At 32.3% G+C, this 24,987-nt stretch overlaps 1 protein-coding gene across 6 annotated transcripts in view; it reads left to right on the top strand.

Annotated features, from left to right (window-relative positions):
* Nucleotides 1-24,987, top strand: part of LOC113521626 (high affinity cAMP-specific and IBMX-insensitive 3',5'-cyclic phosphodiesterase 8) — a 248,054-nt gene that overhangs the window by 147,587 nt on the left and 75,480 nt on the right. For 2 of the 6 annotated variants that reach the window (XM_031909840.2, XM_031909839.2), the window contains exon 1: nucleotides 345-1,334. The exons of the other annotated variants lie outside the window; for them this stretch is intronic. In XM_031909840.2, the coding sequence (XP_031765700.2) occupies nucleotides 918-1,334 (417 nt within the window). In that variant the 5' untranslated portion in view covers nucleotides 345-917. Of the gene's footprint in view, nucleotides 1-344; nucleotides 1,335-24,987 lie in introns of those variants that run through there. 6 annotated transcript variants of the gene reach the window in all.

Genomic DNA, 24,987 nt, shown 5'->3' with positions numbered 1-24,987 from the left:
TCCAGTAATTAAATTATATTTTGTATATTGTGATTCCAAAACGAGCGCATTAGGAAACTGTGAAGCTCCCTTAGTAAATGTAATAAATAAATATTTATTCTGTGCTTCAAACCAGAAGTTTTTAGCCGTTTCAGGCATCTCAAATAATTATGCTTGTCGCATTGTAGCAATTACCGCTCGTCTTATATATCCTAGTCATCTATTACCTACCAGCCAAACTAATTAAATGATTGATACCTAAAATACGTAGGTACATAATATATCACTATAATGACTATTCGATAAGCAGACTTTATCATAATATTATCGTTCTAGACAGAAATTATTGAAAACGCCTAGTTTCGTTTGTGTATTCGTGTCGGACTGTCTCCGAGTGTCAGTTGTTATTATACATTTATTTACTCATACACTTGTGATTGAAATTGTGAAGTTATCTAAATTTATTTTAATTGGTCTTTTATTTATTTAATAATTTAATGTGTTACTTTTAGTTTGTGGTGGTATTACCACATTTTAATAATAACAGTGTACTGTCTTGAATAGTATGTAACTGGTCGAAATAACATTACCTAATATGAGTTTACTCCAAAGTGTGGCATTTTGTAAAGGACCTACTAATAATATTCTGTACATATTCAACATCGTTATCAGCTGATTGATCACAAGAACTACTAACTATTTACGTGTTATCAGTAAAAATCATCGTTACAACCAATACACAAGCCTTATTTTTCGTTGATTTGTAGTCATCAACGCTGATTTACTTATATTAAGATATAAATGTAATATTATCTTTTTTGGCATATCTTTTTAAATTAACACCCGATAATTAAAAGATTAGTCACATATCCGACACGCAATCCATTCTATGAATAATATATTAAAATATAACAAAGTCATTTAATAAGTCATTTAAAATGGCTGAGAGTAAACACGAGAAGACATATAAGAATCCTAGAAAAGATGGAAAAGAGAGAAACCCAGGGTGTTGGGATAAATTTAAAAGTATCTTCGAAAATAGAGGTTTCGATTTGGAGTTCGAATTTACTGACCCGAATACGCCCATCGAAAAAAGGGCATCAACACTGAACACACATAGAAAATCGTTTTCCGAAATCAGTAGTAGCAGCATTGATAGTGATTCGTCGCCAGCAGTTAATTTCTACGATCAATTTACAACATTGAGTGAAGATAGCAAAAATGAAGTAGATAATACATTCCGAAAGACATCAGTTTCTAGACCAAGAGTTTCTATGAGACCTAGTATGTATTTGACGAATATCATAGAGGAGACTAGCAGTATAGGAGATATTGACCCTATTGAATTGGATGAGGTAAGCGTAAATCTTTTTCTTGTAAACCAAATCAAATTACGTCAGTCAAAGCGTCTATCCCCCGAGTCATAATTTAAATGATAAGGGTCGACCAAATATCATGGTAATTTATGATAATTCTTACTTACAAAATCGTTCCGATTAGAACTTGACTGTGATCTAGAAAGATCAAATAATTTCTTTTAATAATATTTATCTATGTGATCTTATTTAATATTATAATAATTATTAAACATCGCCTTGATGTTTGTTTAAAAATCTAGGTATTCAATGCGCTGATTCTAATAAAATTTATTTACAGATTTTTTAATTAATTTACTTAGAACAAGGCGCTACTAATTAGCTAGTAACTAAGTAAATACTTCACAAACGTTTATAAATGAACCGACAAACGGATTCATATGTTGACTTTGTTTTAAACGGTTTATTTCTAAAATAAACTATATGCAAGTTGTGCTTATCTCTGCCTTTCTAAACTGCATAAGAGTCGGTCTCGCGCCAGATGTCTAGCGTCAACTGGATTGAAAATACAGAAGTGTTTCTGTTCTACGATTTGCATTTAATAATAATTTTCAATCGATTATATTCTTTACTAACTGTAAATTTTATAAAACTTAGAATGGCAAACAAGCTGACGGCCCTCCTGATGGAAAGTGGTAACCGTCACCTATAGACATGAGCAGTACCATGACATAATAGTATATACTGGGGCGAAACCCATGATACCCCCCATGCATTGCCTTTCCTGAGGACTCAGGTGTTATTCCTCTGTACCCAGAAAATTCACGCCATATCCCACCCTTCAAACCGAAACACAGCCATGCAAACACAACTGCTTCACGGTATAAAAAAAAAACTGTAAATTGAATTATTTTAAATTAGTGCTCCGCCCCGGATCCACACGAGTAAACAAATGGAAAGATTAGTACTTTATATTACCTTTAATACATAAATTGATACTTTGGGTTACATTATTGTAATTTCGTATCTAACTTTATAAAAATGATGATGAGCTCCCTGCCGAGGTTTTCCCAAGAGACTACAGCATGGGGTTCTTCAAAAGGGGGTAAAAGTTTCTTCAGGGTCGGCAACGCGTACGTAATGCCTCTGGTATTGCAGGCGTTCATAGGCTACGGTAATCGCTTACCATCAGGTGGGCTGTATGCTTGTTTGCCACCTCAGTGGTACAAAAAAAAAGAATTAATTTTTTAAATCGGTTGACTAGTTTTTGAGTTAATTCATTACAAATAAACATTCTAAAATCAAATCTTTTCTAATTACAATATTAGTAGATAAACACTTAATTTACTACGGGCCCTTATCAAAAACAAATTACTGCGATTTTTCAAAAAAGAAAAAAACATTAATATAGCATTCTCAAATGATATAGCAGTATTATATAAAATTGTTGACGCTGTTTTAATTAATTCTAAGCATCAAGTGGCATCTAAGCATCAGAATTTACTTTAATTGTTTATTCCAAATTCATCATAGACAAATTAGAATAAGCCAATTTCTGACGAGTATTATATTATGATACTATAATTATGTACCTATTTAATAGAGTTCTCGTACAGCAAAACTATTTCCTTCCTTATATTACGATAAAAGCCTGTACATTAGTAAATTTTGAGTTTTACATGGATTGGATTAAACATAAGTTAAAAATGTGTCCCAAAAAAATATTTTTATTTAAAGAACAAACTACTGAAACGATGTTGATAAAATTTCTATGGGACTAAACTGTAAGTATATGCATTCAGATGAAAAAAGGATTTTCGAAATCGGTTTAAAACTGATGGAGTTATGAGATAACAAACAAAAAACTATAACCGAATTGAGAATCTCCTTTTTGAAATCGGTTGAAAAAAAAGATCATTTTATAATTTTTACGAAACTAATTAAACCTATCTTTCTGAACACGATTACGAAGACAATTAACGATTAAACATGTCTTCATTCCACGTTTCTTATGTAAATAAGAAAATTTTAGATTTACTGTAATTCGAGTTTTGACAGTAACAGACTCATAGTCAGAAAGATATATTTGGTTAAATTAGAACCTTACAATTACCAACTCATATTGGTAAATTATAAGATTTACTTGTTAACAATATACGGGCTTTTATAGTAACATATACACGCCATTATAAAATTACTCGCATATATTAGCGTATCATTCCTTTTCTCCGGAATGTAGTAAAGCTCCTAGGGGAACATAGTACTGTACACTAATATAAGTGAAGGAATGAAATAAAAACATACCAAAATGCCTGACCAGCATATAGAGGAAATATTTTTCTTTTATGAAGAAAAGTAGGTTAATACTTTTTCTCTTGTGACAAAAAGCCTCTGCTCAATTTTTATTTTCATTATATTTGCTTATTTATTAAAGGAAAATATACAAACATTTGTAGTAGGTACTTATAATAGATACAAACATAAATATAACATCATCCAATTAAATTGTACGAATAAATAAAAATACAGTCAAAATAAAGACATACTAGTACTTTTTGAGACAGTAATGGATTATTATGATTACGATATGGTAACTAATGCAAATTTATTATATACAATAGAATACAATCAATATATATTTATTCATTCGTCCATATAAGACACGTATGTATAACATATCATTTATTGTTTTTTTTTACCAATTCAGGGAGTAGTATCGAACGAGACACGAGAGAAAACTCCTTTGTTAATAACCACACCGCAACTATGGAACCTTATTAATATTATAAATGTGAAAGTTGTTTATTTGGTTTCTTATAGCACCTTAACGGCTTTACTAATCATTAAACTAATTTAATTAAAAGATATAGGCTTCTTTTTCCCCGGTTACTAAATATATCCCAATCTCATGGAAAAAGTCGCTGGTAAAAGCTGGTAAAACAGTAATCAGACTTTTCAGTTTACATGTGACAACAAGTAAACTATTAATGCTATTATTAAGTACATCAACCAAATTTACACAAACTCCAATAAAATAAACTATGTTTTTTTATACAATTTAGAATGGCAAACAAGCTGACGACCCACATGATGGAGAGTGGTAACCGTCGCCTATAGACATGAGCAGTACCATGGACATAACAGAGTATATGTATACATATATACCGAAGCAGCTGCAGTATAAGATCCCGCAAAAATATCTCTAGGGCTTCCTTCATAAATCACTAGTAACATAACAATACAGTCCCGACTTGTTTGCATCTATTGGCTTCATGCAAATATCTTAGGGATTCATTACACTATCAAATAGATTGATGTCGTACTACAAAGTCATAATAGTCTATAACAAGACTTTTAAACTATAATTATTATTATTAAACACGTCAACTAAAACGTAAAACTAAACGTACAAACTAAAATATTATATACTTTACTTATAACTCTGCAGCTATGGGAGTATAAGATCCCGCAAAAATATCTCTAGGGCTTTCTTTATAAATTACTAATAATATAATAATTCAGTCCCGACTAGTTTGCATCTATTGGCTTCATGCGAATGTCTTAGGAGTTGATTACACTATCAAATATATTGATATCATACAACTCGTACAAAGTCATAGTGGTCTACAACAAGACTTTTAAACTATAATTTTTATTAGATACATCAACTGAATACGTACAAACTAATATATTATATACTATACTTATAACTCTGCAGCTATAGCAGTATAAGATCCCGCAAAAATATCTCTAGGGCTTTCTTCATAAATCACTAATAATATAATAATTCAGTCCCGACTAGTTTGCATCTATTGGCGTCATGCGAATGTCTTAGGGGTTTATTACACTGTCAAATATATTGATATCATACAACTCGTACAAAGTCATAGTGGTCTACAACAAGACTTTTAAACTATAATTTTTATTAGATACATCAACTGAATACGTACAAACTAAAATATTATATACCTACTATATTTGTAACACTGCAGCTATAGGAGTATAAGATCCCGCAAAAATATCTCTAGGGCTTCCTTCATAAATCACTAGTAACATAACAATACAGTCCCAAGTAGTTTGCATCTATCGGCTTCTTGTGAATATCTTAAGGGTTTATTGCACTACCAAATTCGAGTATATGGGGTCTTATTTTAGATTCATATACTGGATAGAAACGAAAACTATTATTTCTATAGTATTGTTATTAAACTTTGTACTGACTTTAGCAATGTGCAAATTTACAATTACGACTACTAATTATTTATTCATTCGAATTATTCGAATGATTTTTAAATCATTGGACTACTAATTTTATTTATTCGACTACTAAACATATTAATTCAGCGACTAATCTTATTAATTCAACTACTAAGTTTATTAGTTCGACTACTAATTTTTTTTTCATTCACTATACTGCTTCTACTAATCGCTAAATCATTAATTAATAGTTGTTCATTATCATCGTTCTGATTTTGTAGTTTAATTATAAAAAAAAAATTACTGATTTTTATTTATTACAAATTTTTCGATAAACAAAATCATTCGGATTCTTGTGCCGCTTCTTTAAAGTAGGGATAAGTAAAGTTAATACTACTCCGATATCTAAATATTGGGTTCCTCTGGCCATTGACGGCAGAAAAATGGGTGATCATCCATTTCAATATCGCTTATACCAGTCAGATATCTATATTAATTTCAATAGATTTTTTCATCTCGATATTATATATCCGTTATTGGCCAATATATAGACGATGTATCAATATATTGATGTATATTAATTTGGCATATACATAGTAAATATATAAATAAGTATTTGGGATGGAGAAAAAAATTTACTACTTTTTATCACATATACCAGAGGGAGATTTTGTACAAACGTACTCTACAAAGGTACTTATGTCCCACTCGTGTTTCTGCCGTGAAGCAGATGTACTTGCATTATTATGGCAATACAGTATACTCTGTTATGTTCATGCTGTTCGTGTGTATTGACGACGGTTCTACTTTCCATCAAGTGACACGTCAGCTTGTTTGCCATTCTGCATTGCATAAAAAAAGATCCCTTAGACCCGCCCCAAATAACAGAGTACACAAATAGCTATAAAGTCGCGCTGTGTACACATGTACTTTGATCGCTTCTGTTTGAAAATTTACGTCGCGTGTCAATAAAGTTCAGTTGCATAATGACACGAGTGAAATTGTTACGTTATTGTTAAAAAAATACGTATAGAGTTCGCTTTGTCACGGTAAATTTTAAAGGTTTATTAAAAAAAAAATAAAAAAAAAATACAGGAATACAGGTAGCTCAGGACCGTTCATTATGGCAGTCTTTAGTCTATGCTCAGCAGTAGACTAGCAAAATAAAATAAAAAAAGAACATTTTATCTAAGTTATTATTAATTATATACATAGTTACACCCTGTATAAAACCTAAAACAGCGATATACTCGTCGTATTTGCCATCAATGGCATCATCATCTCTAATCCGCGTAAATCTTATTAATATAATATAATAAATACGAAAGTTTGTAACGATGGATGGATGGATGGATATTACTCTTTCATGCATAAACTATTAAACGGATTTGAATGAAGTTTGTTACACGTGTACTCGTGTAGTTATATCGTAACTTAGCACATACGATACTTTATGTACTGATTTACGTGGGTGGAGCCCCGGGATACAGTTAGTTCGGACATAATCCTACTTGTAGTGTATTAAAACCATAATAATCATACCAAATTGCATTAATACGAATATATAAATTGAAAATAAATGTCTTTTATTGGTAACCGCATTAATTGAAAACTAGTAGACTAATTTTTCTAATTTAAAGAATCTAATAATTATATTTATAATCATTATTGCAAAATCTAAAATACTACTTTCAAATAAATTCTAAATTCAAATATTTTCAATTAAGTGTGTGTATGCATGCACACGTGCTTGCACACATGCGTGTGTGCGTGCGTGGTTGCGTGTTTACGTGCGTGCGTGCGTGCGTATGTACGTGTGTTCGTGCCTGTACGCGCGCGCACGTGTCGTGTGTGTGTGTGTGTGTGTGTGTGTGTGTGTGTGTGTGTGTGTGTGTGTGTGTTTAGTATGCGTGTGTGTGAGAGAGAGACAAAAAGTGAAATTGTTTAGTTTGCAATACATTATTAATCATCACAATACATATATGTATAATATAGCTAAACGTTTACTCATTTTATACTCTTCTCCAATGCATTTAGGTACAGTTGTTACTCTCCATAAAAGATGAATAGTTGCCATTTACTGACAATAGGCATAGAAAGCTAAAATCCTTTTCACGTGGCCGACTGAATTGCCTACCATCAGTTTACTTTATATTCCATTTTATATTGATATTTATGCCATATATGTGGAGCCGTTACATTTTTTTATCTGCAAAAGAAAGAGAAGTAATATTTTAAGGGCTTATGTACGTGCGTTTATCTAATCCTTTTTTTGTAGTGAAAATATATTTGTTTATGTTACTTTCATAACTCTTGGTGAAAAAAAAACAGCTTTATGACGAGTAACAATTATATTTATCATTATATCACATAATGATGGACATACTAATTTATGAATCACTATAAATGATAAATATACATTCTTACCACTAATGCTATAAAGGTCAAATTTGTACAACATACGATCACAGCTATATTAACAAACTAGATAAATTATATCAACGTGAGGCATTATAAATTAAAACTACTGTATATGTATAGATAATGTTATCTAAATACTGGCCTATTTTAATAGGCGTAATTTCCATGAAATGATCAGTGTCGATTTATTGATAAACATGATAAATAATTAAAAACATTTAATTATTCTACTATCACGAAATATATCTACATACCTGATTTCTTTCGTTTGTGATTTCATTCATATGGGTCTACCAAGAAACCTAATTCCGAAACTTGGGACCCCAATTTCGTGTGTGCAATTAAATACGTTCATATTAAAACGGGGCCCATGTATGGAAATTCTACTCATTAGAAACTGTACTATAAAGTATCCAAATAATTTTAATTTTATCTTTTTACAACAATTTTTTCGATGATTACCCTATTTTTTCTGTGGAGCAAAAACCATTAGTTTATAGTTTTTATATTATCTACCAAATTCAAAATTAATACAATTTTCTATTGTTCCCTTTGGCTTCCTTTCACGGCCTTCGTTTTTTAAAGTTTCCTTGATTAATATACATTTAGTATAAATTAATTTTATTAACGTAAATTTAGATATTAGACAAACATAAAAAATACATAAATAATTAAAAAAAGATATTTTTTAAGGGCCAAAATATTGATTGTTACGAAGCAAAAAAAATATTTATATTCTATAAAAGTATAATAATCCACAAGTAACGAAGTAGATGTATCTGTTGAAGTAACGTCACAACATCATTTGTATCTAAAAGGCTAATATATACAATAATGTGATTACGGAAAATAACGAATAAAGTCACATAATGACAAGTCTTGAATTTGAATCTTATAAATAGCTAATAAAGCTTGATTCCATATTAATATCGTCAATTATTTAATTTTTTTTTCATAAAAGGAATAGATTTTTTTCTCCTTTTTCGTGAACTTTATTATTATTTAATAATTGTATCATTTCAAAGGCCTTCGTGTATATCGAAAATGTTCTAAAAATTCTTAATATAATAAGAGTAGTAATATATAGTAGTGAAAAATCTGTTTTTCGAAAAGGGCGTATAGTATTGAAATTGTACAAGTATAAATTGATAACAATTACATTATTTTTCAGATATATTCTACCAGTGAAACTAATATTTTATCAAAACAAACATAAGTCGAAATATGGCGAAAAATTTAGAGAATCTTATACCGAAGCTCGAAATTTTTTTCGTAAATCATTTGTTTTAAAGCTTTTTCTTCTATTTTACCCCTTTTTACTATACCGGGTTTACATGGTACCTTGCCGTATGCTCCTGGCATAGAATGGGCCACCCAATCCTTTCCCGTGGATGTCATATAACTTTACTAAGGAACTTAATGGTCGAGGAACAGGCAGCAGCGTCCCTCTTAATATATCACCAAAAGTTACTAACTCACCAAGCGTGGCAACTACTAACAAACCCGCCCTTATGGGAGAGGCATATTTAATAGATATAGTTAGTGGATAGTTAACGACTGATATGGTGATAATGATTATGAGGTAACTACGAAATGAATAATAAAATTTCCACGACAGTTATTTTAACTAATGTGGCTGTTATCGTACACTACCCTACAATTGTAATTTAATGAAAAAAATATGGTTCCAATAAATACATTATTAAACAATAAACTGAGTTGTAACCCTTATGGCACGCAAGAAAGAAAAAAAAATGTTACTTTATATATATTGCTTTTTTGTGCATACATTATTTTATCTCTTTACTGTGTATGTCTGATGTTATTTGTGTGTTGTAAGAAATACAAATAAATTATTAAATATTAAAAAAATAAAATATAAATATTGAAATATGTAACGGATCTTCACTTGATATACCAGTTGACGGCGGCATGCCCCCAAAAAATGTATCCTATATGTTAATTAGTTAAAATTATTATATTATCATAGGACATAATAAAATAATTGCTTTTTTTTTCATTACAATATAAACTTGTGCTTGATCTTACCTCGCCTGATGGTAAGTGACAATAAAATCTAGGATCGGGTGTGCGCCAGAAGATACTTATACACCATCGACTTGAAGTCTTGAGTCCCAGATAATAATAATAGGCCGGCAGCACACCTGCAATGTCGTTGGTGTTGTGGGTGACCATGGGCGGCGGTAGTCACTTACCATCAGGTGTGCCGTATGCTCGTTTGCACTCTGTGTTGTAAAAAAAAATAACTAGTATTAAATTTTGATCAGCAATGTATGTTAACACACACGGTGTATGTTACATCTACATCCAACAGTTAAATCTACAGATAAGTTTTCAGTTCATAATAAATTATAATTTATTCACCATGTGTACGTTACGATTAATTTGACATGGGTTGTATAAGCTCATTCGTCAGAAATCTGTCACGTACTTGTACTTATAAAACTGGGTTGGTGAGGTTTCCCTGATATATCCATGCAAATAATATTAAAACTAAGTATCTAGGGATAATACCGCGCGATGTGTTAATTAATCATAAAAAGCATGAGGCACATTTGAAAATAGGCTCATGACTGTGATCCGTAATGGGGTAGACGTAGACGTATTTGTCTATTGTTGCCAAGTGAGGTGCAACTTGGCATATCGATATTTCGACATGATTTGTCGTTATTTAACTTGAAATCTTTAGTAATTTTATTTTATATTCCAATGACGGACGATCCAAATTATTGCCTATATTGCGTAATAAAATATATAAAAATTATAAATAGATGCCGAAAAATCCTTCACGGTTGTCAATTTTTTTATTTTTAAGTGTAAAAACTTTCTTAATAAGTTTTATTAATAAGTCGTATCTTTTAAGTACTTCACGAATTTATAATAAATTGTTTATACATTTTTTTTGATAAATAAAGCATATGAAAAATAAATAAAATCTAAGAATGAAATCTGCGTACTAGATCGTCTAAGGCGGTTGGTTTTATCTAATAGATTGATATTAAAATTGAAATATTTTCAATCTAATGTATATACAAAATATCTTATTTGCAATTGAAAAACCTTTTTTTGTGGAGCAAAATGTATTTCTTCATTCATTATTAAAAATATATACATAATTATCCAATATCTTTCCCGTGGGCGTCGTAAGAGGCGACCAAGGGAACATAATGGTGGAGGGATGGGCAGCAGCGTCCCTCTTAAAGCATCACCAAGCTTAACTGCGGTTGTCAACCCGCCTGCCAAACATGGCAACTATTGGCAAAACGCTCAAATAGGGAGTAGCCTGTATTCAACATTGGACAGCAACGGTTGATATCATTATCGTCGTCTATATCTCTCGGCGCCAATACTTCGTGTATAGGCGATACGAGATTGTGATTCAGGTGAATTTTACAAATAAACCAAACACTGGATTTGTGCGCTAAATTGAAATATATTTGCCGACAGATTGTACGTATCCTACCTAACACACGATTCTGATGGCCAGCAAGCCGCCGGTAATTTATTACAGTATAAATCAGCCTTACCGAAACGCGATTCGTTGGTTTTAAAATAAGCAGAACAAGTGTATATTCAGAGTACTTTTATTGGACATTTTTATTGTTTTAAGCCCGTTTTATTTTTATTTGAAACATGAAACAAACGTTGCGGGTATTCAGGGTGCCATTATTATACCAAGAATAATTAATGGAGACCTCTTGTTTCCAGCTCAAGAAATGTCGTGTATCAAAAAGTAACGGCCTTGTTTTCTGGTAATTTTTTATGCATTGACTCTGCAATACATTTGAGAACGCCAGTTTCCTCTAAGAAAAGAATTCAAATATATATTACAACCATAACTTTACGTTTTACATATTTGATCTTAAATTGCAATTAATAGAATTTAATTGATTTTCGGAGTTCTTATCAAAAAATACAATCATCATCATCATCTCAGCCATTATCTGTCCACTACTAACCATAGCCCCCCCCCCCCCCCGCGCCATAGACTGGCATAAAGAACAGTCCTGAACCACCTGCATCCACTGACTCCCTGGAAAGCAGTTAAGGTCGTCACTTCGTCTAGTGGGGAGTCGACAAAATACGATAGAATTTACAATGTAGACTTTTTTAAATTTGTTTCTTAAATTGTTTAAAAACACCTTTATTAACTTCCGTAATTCATACTGTATTATAATTATTTTCAATAGCTTTACATATTAACTTTAGGGTAGTCTGATTTTGGACCCGATAGGGGCTTATTCATGAGCACGTCTCACGGCTATGCTGCTCGCTACATTTAAATACATGAGTAAAGGCTGTTAGTAGATTTTTATTTACAAAAATTATTACAATAACTACTTTAAAATTATTCCACGCTAAAGTATTTGTTAATAGAATTATTTGAATATGTATCTCATGTATCTCAATAAATTGAAAACACACTAGAATTTTAAGTATTGATGCGGATACATACCGCTGTCTGAACAATTAGTAAACATTACGCGTAACGTCTCCCATATGTTCGAGGAGATTTATTTCAAAGAGGCTATTAACATAACTCTCTAACTAGTACTCATTTCTGTAAACACAACGAGCTATTTGTTTTTGCGATGTTTTAGTTCTGGAACGTTCCTCCTGTAGATTTGTAACGAAGAGAAATATTAATTATGGGGCTACCCTTTCCAGCCTGCTCCTTCTCTTCCTTAGCCTATAATATCTCTAGAAAAGTGTGGTGTGTTTCATCTAAATTCCATTTTATGTTTAAACTGTTCAAATTTAGTCATAAAATTCTTATATACCTAAACGTGGCTTGAGATTTATTTCCTTTATTTATTTATACATTTCTAGTAATCTTTTTGTCTTTTTACTAAATCACTTAATTAATATTTTATAAATTTATATACTCTTAAAAACTAATTGACTTCAAAATTAAAAAATACTTAATTTTTTTTTATTAATCTATAAAAACTAATTAACTTTCTACTCTCGGATACGGACCCGTTCTATTAGAATTTATATTAATCCACTCTGACTAGTTGGCTTAGAACAGCATTTCGTTTAAAGTTTCCCTTGTCTTACTTTGTTTCGTCCGCTGAATCGTCTGTTACAACATTCTAAAGGCGAAAATAAGTGAGACTATTTCATATTTTTACACTAGTCATCAGTCTCCGACCATTATTCAGTCCACGCATATGTTGCGATACTTGTATCATCTCTAAAGAAGACATCTTCAGGCAAATTAATAGATCGCTGCTAGGAGCTTAGTTAGACCGTTTGGCGCCCATACTGCGAAAAGATTACTTTGACTACAGGTATCTCATTTAAAGGTGAAACACGTGTAACAACATGTGCGTGGACTATATGACGATGGGAGCTTAATGACTAACAATGGAAGGTTATATAAATCTAATAATAACAGCATATATAATAATAACATCTTTAAATGTTGGCGCTAGCATGCATACTTCACCAGAGGGAGACTTTGTACAAAAGTCGATTGCTTGGGTACCTCAGTCCCATTTGTGTTTCAACCGTAAAGCAGTTGTATTTGCATGGTTGTGTTTCGGTTTGACCTCAGGAATGACAACGCATGGGGGATGTCATGGGCGAAACAGTATTCTCTGTTATGTCCATGGTACTGCTCATGTCTATAGGCGACGGCTACCACTTTCCATCAGGTGGGCCGTCAGCTTGTTTGCAGTTTGTAAGTTATAAAAAAAAAACTTATAGCAGCGGAATTAGCCAAAATAATTCTAATCAACTAACCAGTGATATGGATTTCCGCAAAATAACGCCCAGTTCAATAAAATTGTCTCACACTATTAATACATATATAGTACTGTTAGTTAATACATACATACTATTTTAAATACAAAGCGAGGGCAAACGTTTTCATGTTTTAGAGGTATATTTGCAACGAACGACAATTTCGCAGTTTACTCGTATGTAGCACCCAAATTAATTAGACTATGTTCTCCCGTTGAATATCAGCTATAATGTAATTTACATTCACGTAATCTGACGTTAATTGATTAGCTTATTGAATTTGGTTCGCGCACGTAACAAAACACACGTGTGAATACACGAATAAATATATAAATTCAATAAATGTCTAGCAAAATAAATTAAGATGGTAATTGTTTATAAATGTATTAGATACAATAGACAAGGGTGTTTAAAAAAACACTGAATTAGATGATGAAATCCTTAACTCTATTATAATTTTATATTTCACAATCAATAAATTAAGCACAAACGTTCGACTTACGATTTACTCTAAGAATGCTCCAAAACCCCAAAATAAGGGAGCAACAGTTGAGCACTAGTTTTACACGGGACATAATTATTATAAACAAACGAATGGTAACAAATACGTAGAAGGAACACTACGAGTCATTGTTTCTATAGTTTAAACATCTTGCCGTTATCGAAGGCCAATTTAGGGATCCAACGACAGGGTCGCCGTTGTTTTTTGCTTTGTAGTCATTCATCAGTATGCAGTGTTTTGATTGACTCAATGATAAGGGTGACCCTCCCCGAATTTTTTTTTTATTTTTTTGACAAATTTTTCCATTTTTCAATTAAAAAATACATACAACCTCAAATTTTCACCATTTTACGATCAACTCCTGTTTTTTAATCGCAAGATGGCAATCCAATATAATAATTGTAGTAGGATAAATTTTCATGTATAGTTCTAAAAATAATGTATATGGTAAAACAACGTTTGCCGAGTCAGCTAGTAATAATATAAAAGTATAGTATACGTTACCAACAAATTTTATATATGTATATAAATATATAATGAATGTTGCAACTTCGTTTGTTTAATAGGTTTCAATGTTTTCGATGATTCGAGCGCGAATTAGAGCGCCACACAATACTAATACGAGTATTTGTTTTAATAAATATGTCTATTTATACTACTAGTAAATACAGCGTCATTTAGTCCCAAACTAAACAGAGCTTGTACTGTGAACATTAAACAACTGGTAGACAAATATTTACGCTATTGACATTTTATATGTGTATTATTATTTTTTTTTTTCTAATGGGTGTAAATTGTATGGTAACCCGGCCTGCGCTAACGGGATACGCTGGCGGAGCACCAGTGAAGGATGATAGATGAGAATGAAAACAGGCCAGTTAGCCCATCATGATGTATTCATCAGGAATTAACCATGATAGTTTCCAGGGAGAACCGCGAGGAGGTCAACCTGGTTGGGTATATTGCTAGCAATGAGATTCTCAGTCTCCATTACTAACAATCCCTTTCCCCCATGTGTATTATGTTTGTAGTTTTATATATGTTTAAGATGATAATAATAATTCCTTATGGCAGTCTATTGAGAAGGCCTATGTTCAGCAGTGGACAGATAATGATGATGATTATACATGATTACGTATTTTATTAGCGCAAGCATAGCTGTTAAACTTGTATGACAGTTTCGTACTACTGATTAAATAAATTAATACAAATATATATATCTAAGGATGAAGGATGGGCAGCAGCGTCCCTTCTAAAACATCTCTAAAAGCCTAACTACGGTTGCCAACCCGCCTGCCAAGCGTGGCAACAACTGGCGAAACTCTCCATATGGGGAAGGCCTATGTCCAGCAGTTAGCGGCTGGAATAATAATAATAAATATACATCTAATCTATTGTAACAACTTGATAATCCATTACGCTATTGCTCATTAGTTATTGCTCAAAAAATCCTGTATATATAAATATGTCTCTATAGAGAGTCAATATGGAACAAGTTTTCTTGCAAGCATCGAGTGTATTATCATTTGCAACTTTCTTACTCTTACACCGTTCAGTTTACATTTGCATAATAGCCAAACTTTAATGGAAGCGAGTCTTAATAAGGTAAGCTCTAATATGCAAGTTTAAAATTCGAATAGCATTTGTGAAGCAAAATGTACATTCATGATACTTTTGCGCAAACAAAATAACGCAGTGATATTTGCAATTCCGTCGTTGTGCATCAAAATCTACCTATATATGGTATATTTCAAATTTATTGTATGTAAGACTAGCGCAGCTTAACCTGCACAATTTGAAATAAAAATATAATAAAAAGAATGTACAAGTGAATTATAGAATATATACATTTTTTCAAAAGATTCTGTTTCAGTCTTTAATTATAAAATATTTAAATCTGTTCCAGCAGGTCGTTTGTCTGATAATAATGGTAGGGTAACGCCACATGCGGTACGTAGAGTAAACACGCTTGCGTATATCGATACACGCTGGCGGAGCACCAGTGGAGGATAATAGATAAGGATGAAGTCAAGTCAGGCCCATTGTGATGGATTCATCAGGAATTAACTACAATGATTTCTAAGTCAAACCACGCATTGGTCGACCTAATAGGATATATTAGGAAGGGGAAGATTGTTAGTAATGCTATCTACCAGTCCCATTGCTCGCAATATGAGTATATATCCTGTCGACTTCCACGTGGTACCCTCTGGGAACCATCGTGCAGAATTCCAGGTGTATTCATCACGATGGACTAACTGACCTGTCTTTTCATTCTCACCGTATATACCGTTAGCGCTGGCGGAATTGCCAAACCATTATCATCCATTAGAAAAAAAATAGGGTGTATTGGGTCAACCAAACTCATAATATGAATACAAACAAGATATTGAGAATTCATTTCCGAATATATTAAAATAATATTTTACTACCTATTAGATTCACAGTTTTGTTTTTTTGTATATCTTCCACAATTTATTACCGATTTCAAACCAGTTCCATGAGAAACAAATATAAACATCTGTAGAAACTTTCACATTTATAATATTAGTCGATTGAAATTTTACACTTTACATTTACGTAACTTTTAACGTACAATTACAGTGTAAAGTGTAAATAGAATATATGAACCAAATTCTGAGAATCCAAAATTTCGGAGTATGGTTAAAATAATACTCACCTGCTAAATATACATACCTACGTGATGAAGTGACCATTTAGAAAGAAAACGACGTGATATCTCGACTCATAGGGGGGTATAGGTGGGGTGGTTCTCAGGAATTTTCATTAAGTTGGATTCAGAAGACATCATTAATAAAGTGATTAGAGCCCACGTCGTCTCTGAGTATAATTATGGACTGTGCTTATAATTGTGTGTATTAATTATTACTTAATCCTCGTAAAGATGGGAACTTAAAGTTCTTCCGATGACCCTTTCAAAATACTGGTTGAATTAAGAACTTCTATACAAGAATATCATATATCATAGCACGTATAAAAACTACTATTTTGTCTGAATGGTACCTCTACTATAATAACTGAAGATAGATATAATGAGTACAATTGAAATCATTAGCATTATATATACACTAGTATATGTATATACTAGCTATTAGAAACAGCGTATCTTTCAGACAACCTAATATTTTAGCTTAGTTACAAATAAGAGCCACACAATCACACCAATGGCCTGATCCTCAATCTAGGATACCCTGTGTATAACATAGGAGAAACCAAACTAGAATACACAGACCCAAACCAATTTAAGAAAGTTTATTTCCTAAATTTGCTTAACCAGGAATCGAATTCGGGACCTCATTTCGCAAAGCAATATGCTTAATACTACGTCACGGACGTAATCATTGTATATACATACATATAATAATCATTGTATGTATATACATACATAAATCTATTTTAATATAATAAGATGTTTGCTTCAACGCTCTAATCTCTGAAAGTCGGATTCGAAAAATTCCTTTTGCATTTGATAGCTTACGGACTAAGCCACGTGTTACAACTAGTTATTTAAAGATTACCAACTGTAATTATTTTCAGTATTAATGTAAAATTTATAATTCTGAAAATTTATAAAAAATAACTTTCCTGATTTATGTAAAGATCTTCGCAATCCCAAGTTATGTTAATAAGTCGGTAATTGAATTGATAAAGAGATTGCCGATGTCTGTTAAATCAGATTTGACGTATCCTCCTGAGGTTCAAATTTCCAATTTGCCTGTACATTGTACAATTGAATTATCAATGTCGATATCGGCAATCAGATTGTTAATCAAACAACCTTTTATATTGCCATTTTTAAAAAATAATAGCGATAAAATTACCTTTAACTCTGTTGTTTTTCTCTGTTAATCGATTCTTTATATCTTTTTCCAATAAGTTTAATATCATTAAAAGTATTAAGACGTAAATAATTTAATATTAATCATAATAAATTATTTAGAATGATTTTTTAATATTTAAAAGATAAACATGTTTATTACCTGCGTTACTACTTATTCAACGCCGTCAAATTGCACTATGAGATAGAATTTCAAACAAAAATGTTTGTAAAAGAAATAGTGTTCTCTATATTCTGATGGTTTGGAAATAGCAATGAGCCGGCCAAATAGCTCGAACAACTGATGAGTTTTCTAGTGGTGACCCCGTATAAGCAAACTTAGTATTTAAAACGACTTGTTTGTCATTGGCCAGTCCGTCGGTGTACATCGGTCGTTTTTATTTTTCGTTATTCTCAATCCAGATTCTATCGCCCAATGAAACTACGAGCATAACCTTTACATAGCATAGCATCTTAAAGCTTCTATGTATATGTTAAAGTTCTATAGAAGATCTTTGTCTTCAAGAAACGTACATAAATTTAAAAAATAATTCCGTACCATACAAATAAAGAGTTTATTTAGTCTTATTTTTGTAATGTAACATATTTGCAATTTTCATATAACGACATTTTATTTCTAGTAATTCAATATGTTAACTCAGCCATTAACTATCGGCCGAATTCTCAATTGTTCATATTATTCAATTCAGTTCATTTCAAATGTCAGCCATCATTTACTCTTTGTACTTATTTATGGCTATCTTGACGTCACGTAAAGCTCTAATTACCGCCATAAATGAATAAAGCAGAGCTATACCTCGTTAGCAGGCTATTTGGGGGATATTCGACCTGTGACGGAGCCATAATTATAGCTCTGAGGTTAACTGAACGGCACCCGACGATTGTGATTGTAGGCCTTAGATAATTCACGAGGGATAGTAACTCAAAAATCGATACAAAATACGGTACATGAGAAAATTGTTAATTAAGAAACTGCCAAAAGAAAGATGTTCTCAATTATTATTATTTTTTACGTAGTAAATTCTGATACGAATTTTAAAATTATTTTTGGAATCGATTAAACAAAATTGTGTTCAATAAGTAAAAAGTAAGTGAGATAGCAAATAAGTCAAAAATACAGCAACATTCTTAATTTATCAGTGAATAGTTTTGATGTCTATATATGTGCATGCACAACGTTTTAAAAAATAATAATTTTGCTATTGACGGATCTATTTTTTTTTTGTTATAATTGAAATTATTTTATAAAATGTTTAAATGTTGTATAATATATTTTTTTTTAATCAATAGAAATTAGAAGTATTTACGAGTGTCTTTATGTTTACAAATTATGTTTTTGTGTCTTTTGCCAATTCTTTTATATGAGTTATTATAACAGAAATGAACATATATATACATAATATTAATTAAAGAAAAACATTAAATAAGTATTATTACAGTGTAATTAAATGAAGCAAATAATCAATCAACCTAGCCGATTCAAGTGGAAAAAAATTCACAGTAAGTTAATAATTTTCAAAATTTGTTACGAATCTGAAATATTAAATACTACAATTAGTTTTGAGGTTGCAAAAGAGGTTTGTTTGAATCGAAGCATTTGACGTTCCATTGTTTCTGCCTACCCTAATGGGAGACGGGCGTGACAGATATGTATGTATGTATGTATGTACAATTAGTTTTCCAGCAAACAAGAATAACATTGAAGTCGATAGTTATTTTATTTTTTGTTTCAAACACCTATAGACATGAATTGCTATAATCAATTAAAATTACAACCACATGTATAAATTTTACGATCATTTAAAGTGGCTCATTATTTGGCTTCAGCATGATACATCATGGTACATATCCTAACTGCTCTTCATAATATCCTAAACGATCCCAATTTTCCTACTTATCTTCGTTCACGGTTTTAATTGTTACCACCTCTCTCAAGACATAAACGTCTTTGTTTAAACTACTCTAGAATTTTGAAGATTCCCAGTTGCAGTACTCAACAAACTCTCTTTATACATTCTAGGAAGTCCGTCCATCACATCTTTAAAAAAAGATTAAAATAATTTTGCCTCTCTACTCTATTATTTTTAGTTTTGTTTAAATATATCATTTTTTCATTTCACTTTCCACTGCTGAACATAGGCCTTTTCCATAAGGGGAATTTTGCCAGTAGTTGCCATGCTTGGCGAGCGGGTTGGAAACTGCAGTTAAGCGTAAAGTTTAAAGATGTTTTAAGAGATACACTGCTGTCCATCTGTCTACTATTAATATCATTTGATTGTCTCTTACGGCACCCATAGGAATGGAAGGGATGGCCTATTCTATGCCAGGACCACCCGGACGATGATATTTACGTATATGTTATTATTTAATTATTATTTAAGTATGTGTATTTATATTTTGTATATATGTAGTTTGCATTTAAATATGTTTCAATACTCTTGCACTATTGATGCCCTCTCAAGACTTCCTATGCTACTTTGTTGGGTTGACCGGAAGAGAGCTCTTTTAGAGATAAGATCATCTTTGTTCACATTATTTCTAATATTTGTGACTATTACTGTATTTCTGAGTACAATAAAGCATATACATACAACATTTTATATGAAATTATTATTTTTACTATCGTTCTCAACCTGGCATGTGGTAAATTATAGTAAAATAGCTAATATATAATTATTGTCAATTAGGTATCTGTTATAGTACGAAATGTTTCTTTTATTACGTCTTGGCGCCTTAACGCCTCATCCAATTGCCATGAAATGGCATTCGCGTAGTATTAAAGTATTTAGACTAACGTTTTTCTTTTACTTTGGCCTTTGTTTTTACTACATTAGGCTATGTTTTTATACTACATTGGTCTATGTTTTTCTGCTACATTAGCCTATGTTTTTCTACTATATTGTCCTATATTTTATACAACTCTGACCTATGTTTTTCTATTATTATACTTTTCTGCAAATTGCGTAAAATATTGCCCCTTATTATTATCAATATCTCCAAGCAACGTGGACGAATTCGTAAGCTATAATTATGCCAATATGGCAATAAATTATGGCATAGGGCACTAATCTCAAAACTACCTTCGTTTGGGTTGCCTGCGATATTGTGCAGTTGGGTCGCCAGCTTTCTTAAGGAACGTAGCATTAAGGTCGTAGTCGACGGAGCATGCTCTGACTTAAAACCTGTGAATGCTGGTGTCCCGCAAGGCTGTGTACTATCTCCGACACTGTTTCTTCTGCATATCAATGATATGTTACAGATCAGTGATATTCATTGTTATGCGGACGACAGTACAGGAGATGCATTATACACCGGTCATGCAAAGATCTCGCGGGCACATACCGATGAGCTCCGGAACAGACTTGTGTCTGAAATCGAAACTTCACTCGATAAAGTTTCGATCTGGGGTGAACGCAATCTTGTTCACTTTAACCCTAAGAAGACACAAGTCTGCGCGTTCACCGCAAAAAAGACACCGTTTGTCGTATCACCTCACTTTCAGGGCACTTCCCTTGATAATAAGTCGAGTCTGGGGATTCTTGGCGTCGATATATCTAGCGACGTCCAGTTTTGCGGTCATCTGGAGGAAAAAGCTAAGATAGCTTCCAAAAAGTTGGGGGTGCTCAATAGGGTGAGACGGTATTTCACGCCAGAAAACCGCCTGAAACTGTATAAAGCTCAAGTGAGGCCACACATGGAATACTGTTCTCACCTGTGGGCAGGAGCGCCACAGTACCAACTCCTTCCGTTAGACCGCATTCAAAGTCGGGCAGCTCGAATTGTTGACGATCGGCGTCTTACTGTCCGGCTCGACCCACTGAAACTGCGTAGAGATGTTGCATCTCTGTGCATCTTCTACCGAATTTATCATGGGGAGTGCTCTGAAGAATTGTTCGGATTGATACCTGCTGCAGATTTTCACCATCGTACAACCCGCCATAAACTAAAATTTCATCCCAACCATCTGGACGAGTGGCGGTCCTCCACCGTGCGTTTTTCAAGGCACTTTCTTCCACGCACAACCACTCTTTGGAATCAACTTCCAGCAGCAGTATTTCCGAACCGATACGACAACATAACCTTCAAGAAAAGAGCATATTCCTTTTTAAAAGGCCGGCAGCACACCTGCAATGCCGTAGGTGTTGTGGGTGACCATGGGCGGCGGTAGTCACTTACCATCAGGTGAGCCGCATGCTCGTTTGCCCCCTGTGTTGTAAAAAAAAAAAAAAAAAAAAAAAAAATCTACCATATAATTTTCACGTTAATTGATTAAAATTCGTTGCGAATCCATGACCGGAATTAATTTCCCAAAGGAGCGTGTCGGTCAAAAGGGCGGTATCTAAATCGACAGCTCTTTTTGGAGTTTCGGACCAACCAAGCCCCTAATTTTTGTTCTGTATACCCGTTATACTTTTTACATTACTAAGTGCCCATTTTCACCCCATTAAAGCGACTGTTTCGTGTGTAATATTTTATTTAATAATTAGCTTATTCCTCTACTTCATATGTGCGGATTTCAGAAGCAGAAATATCTATAAATATAATATCTATATAAATAATATATGATCTATATAAAAATTGATTTATCTTCTATTACTCATATTAAAACCTCACAATAATTTTTATTAAATATATTTCATGTTTTCATCATCAAAATTTAATAAAAAAAAGAAGAAATTCGGCAAAATCTAGCAAATTTCATTTGCAATTATTATTACCTTTGAACACGATATTTTTTAATTTTCAAATAAAAAATGCACTTCATTGATATAATATTAACACAGATGATGATTATATTATACTAGCTTTATGTCGCAACTTTCTTTTACAACACAGGGGGCAAACGAGCATGCTGCTCACCTGCTAGTAAGTGACTACCGCCGCCCATGATCATTAACAACATCAACGGTATTGCAGGCCTTTTAAAAAGGACTATGCTCTTTCCTTGAACATTATGATGTCGTATCGGTTCGAAAATACTTCTGCTGGAAGTTGATTCCAAAGACTGTTCCCTTAACCAAGATACGTCTATGAATCGGGATAAATAGTATCGTAGAGCAGCCTCTGTCCTTCATTATATCTGAACTAATATTATAAAAAGTTTTTTTTTTTTTATGTTTGAGTGTTTGTAATGGATAAACTCAATAATTGCTTAATCCTTTCAAGTATATAAAGTTACATTATCAGCGAATAACATGGACTGTATTTTAATGTAAATAAACACTTTTTTAAAAAAAAGCGTGCGAAGCCAGGGCAAAATTTTATGACTCTTAGTTGAACTATTAAAGAGCCATGAAATAATAAACAAACTTTTAAATATAAATAAACTTTTTCATATTTATAATATTATTAAGGGTTAAAAATATTTAAAGGAATAAATAAATTTACTTATTTAAAATCTCAAAACTAAATCTCATATTAGGAGAGGAATATGCCCATAACATTTTACCAAAGGAAGGTAAGTCTAATTAAAAAACACACACACAATTTAACGAATATTCAAAATAATTTCTTAATAATTATGTGCATTTAAAATAATCAGATCATGCAAAAATGTCTCTATGTAAATAAATATATATGATATATAATACAATATATATAATAGATATAATAAATATGTCTTTATCACAAATCGAATTCTGTGTTAATTGTAACGACGGGTACCGTGAGCCTACCAAATTATTTGCGGGGTGAGTGAGACCATTAATCGGATTTTCGGATCTGTTTAGTTTCAAACATAATAGGTACCTATGCGAATTGGTTATTATGATTAAATTAGAAATGATAATAATGAGTATTTTCATAATTTACTTTCTTACATTAACCTTCCTCATGAAATCAGACGTTAACTGTCCACTGCTTAACTTAGGCCTACCCCTATTGGAGGGTTTTGGCAGGCGGGTTAATAACAGCAGTTAGGATTTTTTGATATCCATCTTTCGACCAATAAATTCCCTTAGTCGTCTCTACGACAGTCACGGGAAAGAAAGGGATGGACCATTCTATGCCGGAACTACACAGCGTCCTACATTAATATCTTTTTATAATGATAAGAAACCAAATTGTGTAAATACTTGTATTATTATATCATCCCGAGGCGTCTCGTTTCCAATCCGTGAATGCAGGCGCGCTCTGAGCATAAATGCTGGGACCCGAAAGATGGTGAACTATGCCTGGTCAGGTCGAAGTCAGGGGAAACCCTGATGGAGGACCGTAGCGATTCTGACGTGCAAATCGATCGTCGGAACTGGGTATAGGGGCGAAAGACTAATCGAACCATCTAGTAGCTGGTTCCGTCCGAAGTTTCCCTCAGGATAGCTGGCGTCGATTTGGACCGTTTCATCCGGATAAAATACGCCATAAAATTTCAACAGCCTATTTGTGAAAATGTGTTCACTTGATCAATCTGAAAAATTTGCCTATGAATGGCAAATAATGAGGTCACATTACATTTGCGTAAAATTGCGTCGAGTCCTTCACAGTTGCGTCGAAATTTTAGAGTTTTGTAGATGTACTTATGTTACAGTATCTATGTAACATAAATACATCTACATATTGATAAATTTTTAAGACCGTTAAAATATTGTATTCAATTTCTCTCTTTTTTTAGTCAACTTAAAAAAAAAAAATTCTCAATTCGGTTGTATTTTTTTTCACTATGTCAGTTATAAACCGATTTGGGGAATTCTCCTTTTATCTAAAAGGATATATGTACAGATTATTCCCAGAGAAATTTTAACAAAATCTGTTCAGTAATTTAGTTTTTAAATAAATTATCAAATTTTGCCACAATTAAAGTCGGATTTTTGGGGAACACAATCTTAACTATACTATAATACTTTTTTATATTTTTACTCCTAAAGGTAGAACTTCAAAATCGTCTTACACGTGTACATTAGACGAATTATGGTAGTGAATAAAGCAAAAAATGTGGGAATATGTTC

Source organism: Galleria mellonella, unplaced genomic scaffold (genome assembly GCF_026898425.1).
Source record: "Galleria mellonella isolate WM207_F2 unplaced genomic scaffold, CSIRO_AGI_GalMel_v1 utg63, whole genome shotgun sequence".
Classification (NCBI taxonomy): Eukaryota; Metazoa; Arthropoda; class Insecta; order Lepidoptera; family Pyralidae; genus Galleria; species Galleria mellonella.
This window is presented reverse-complemented; position numbering and strand designations above follow the sequence as displayed.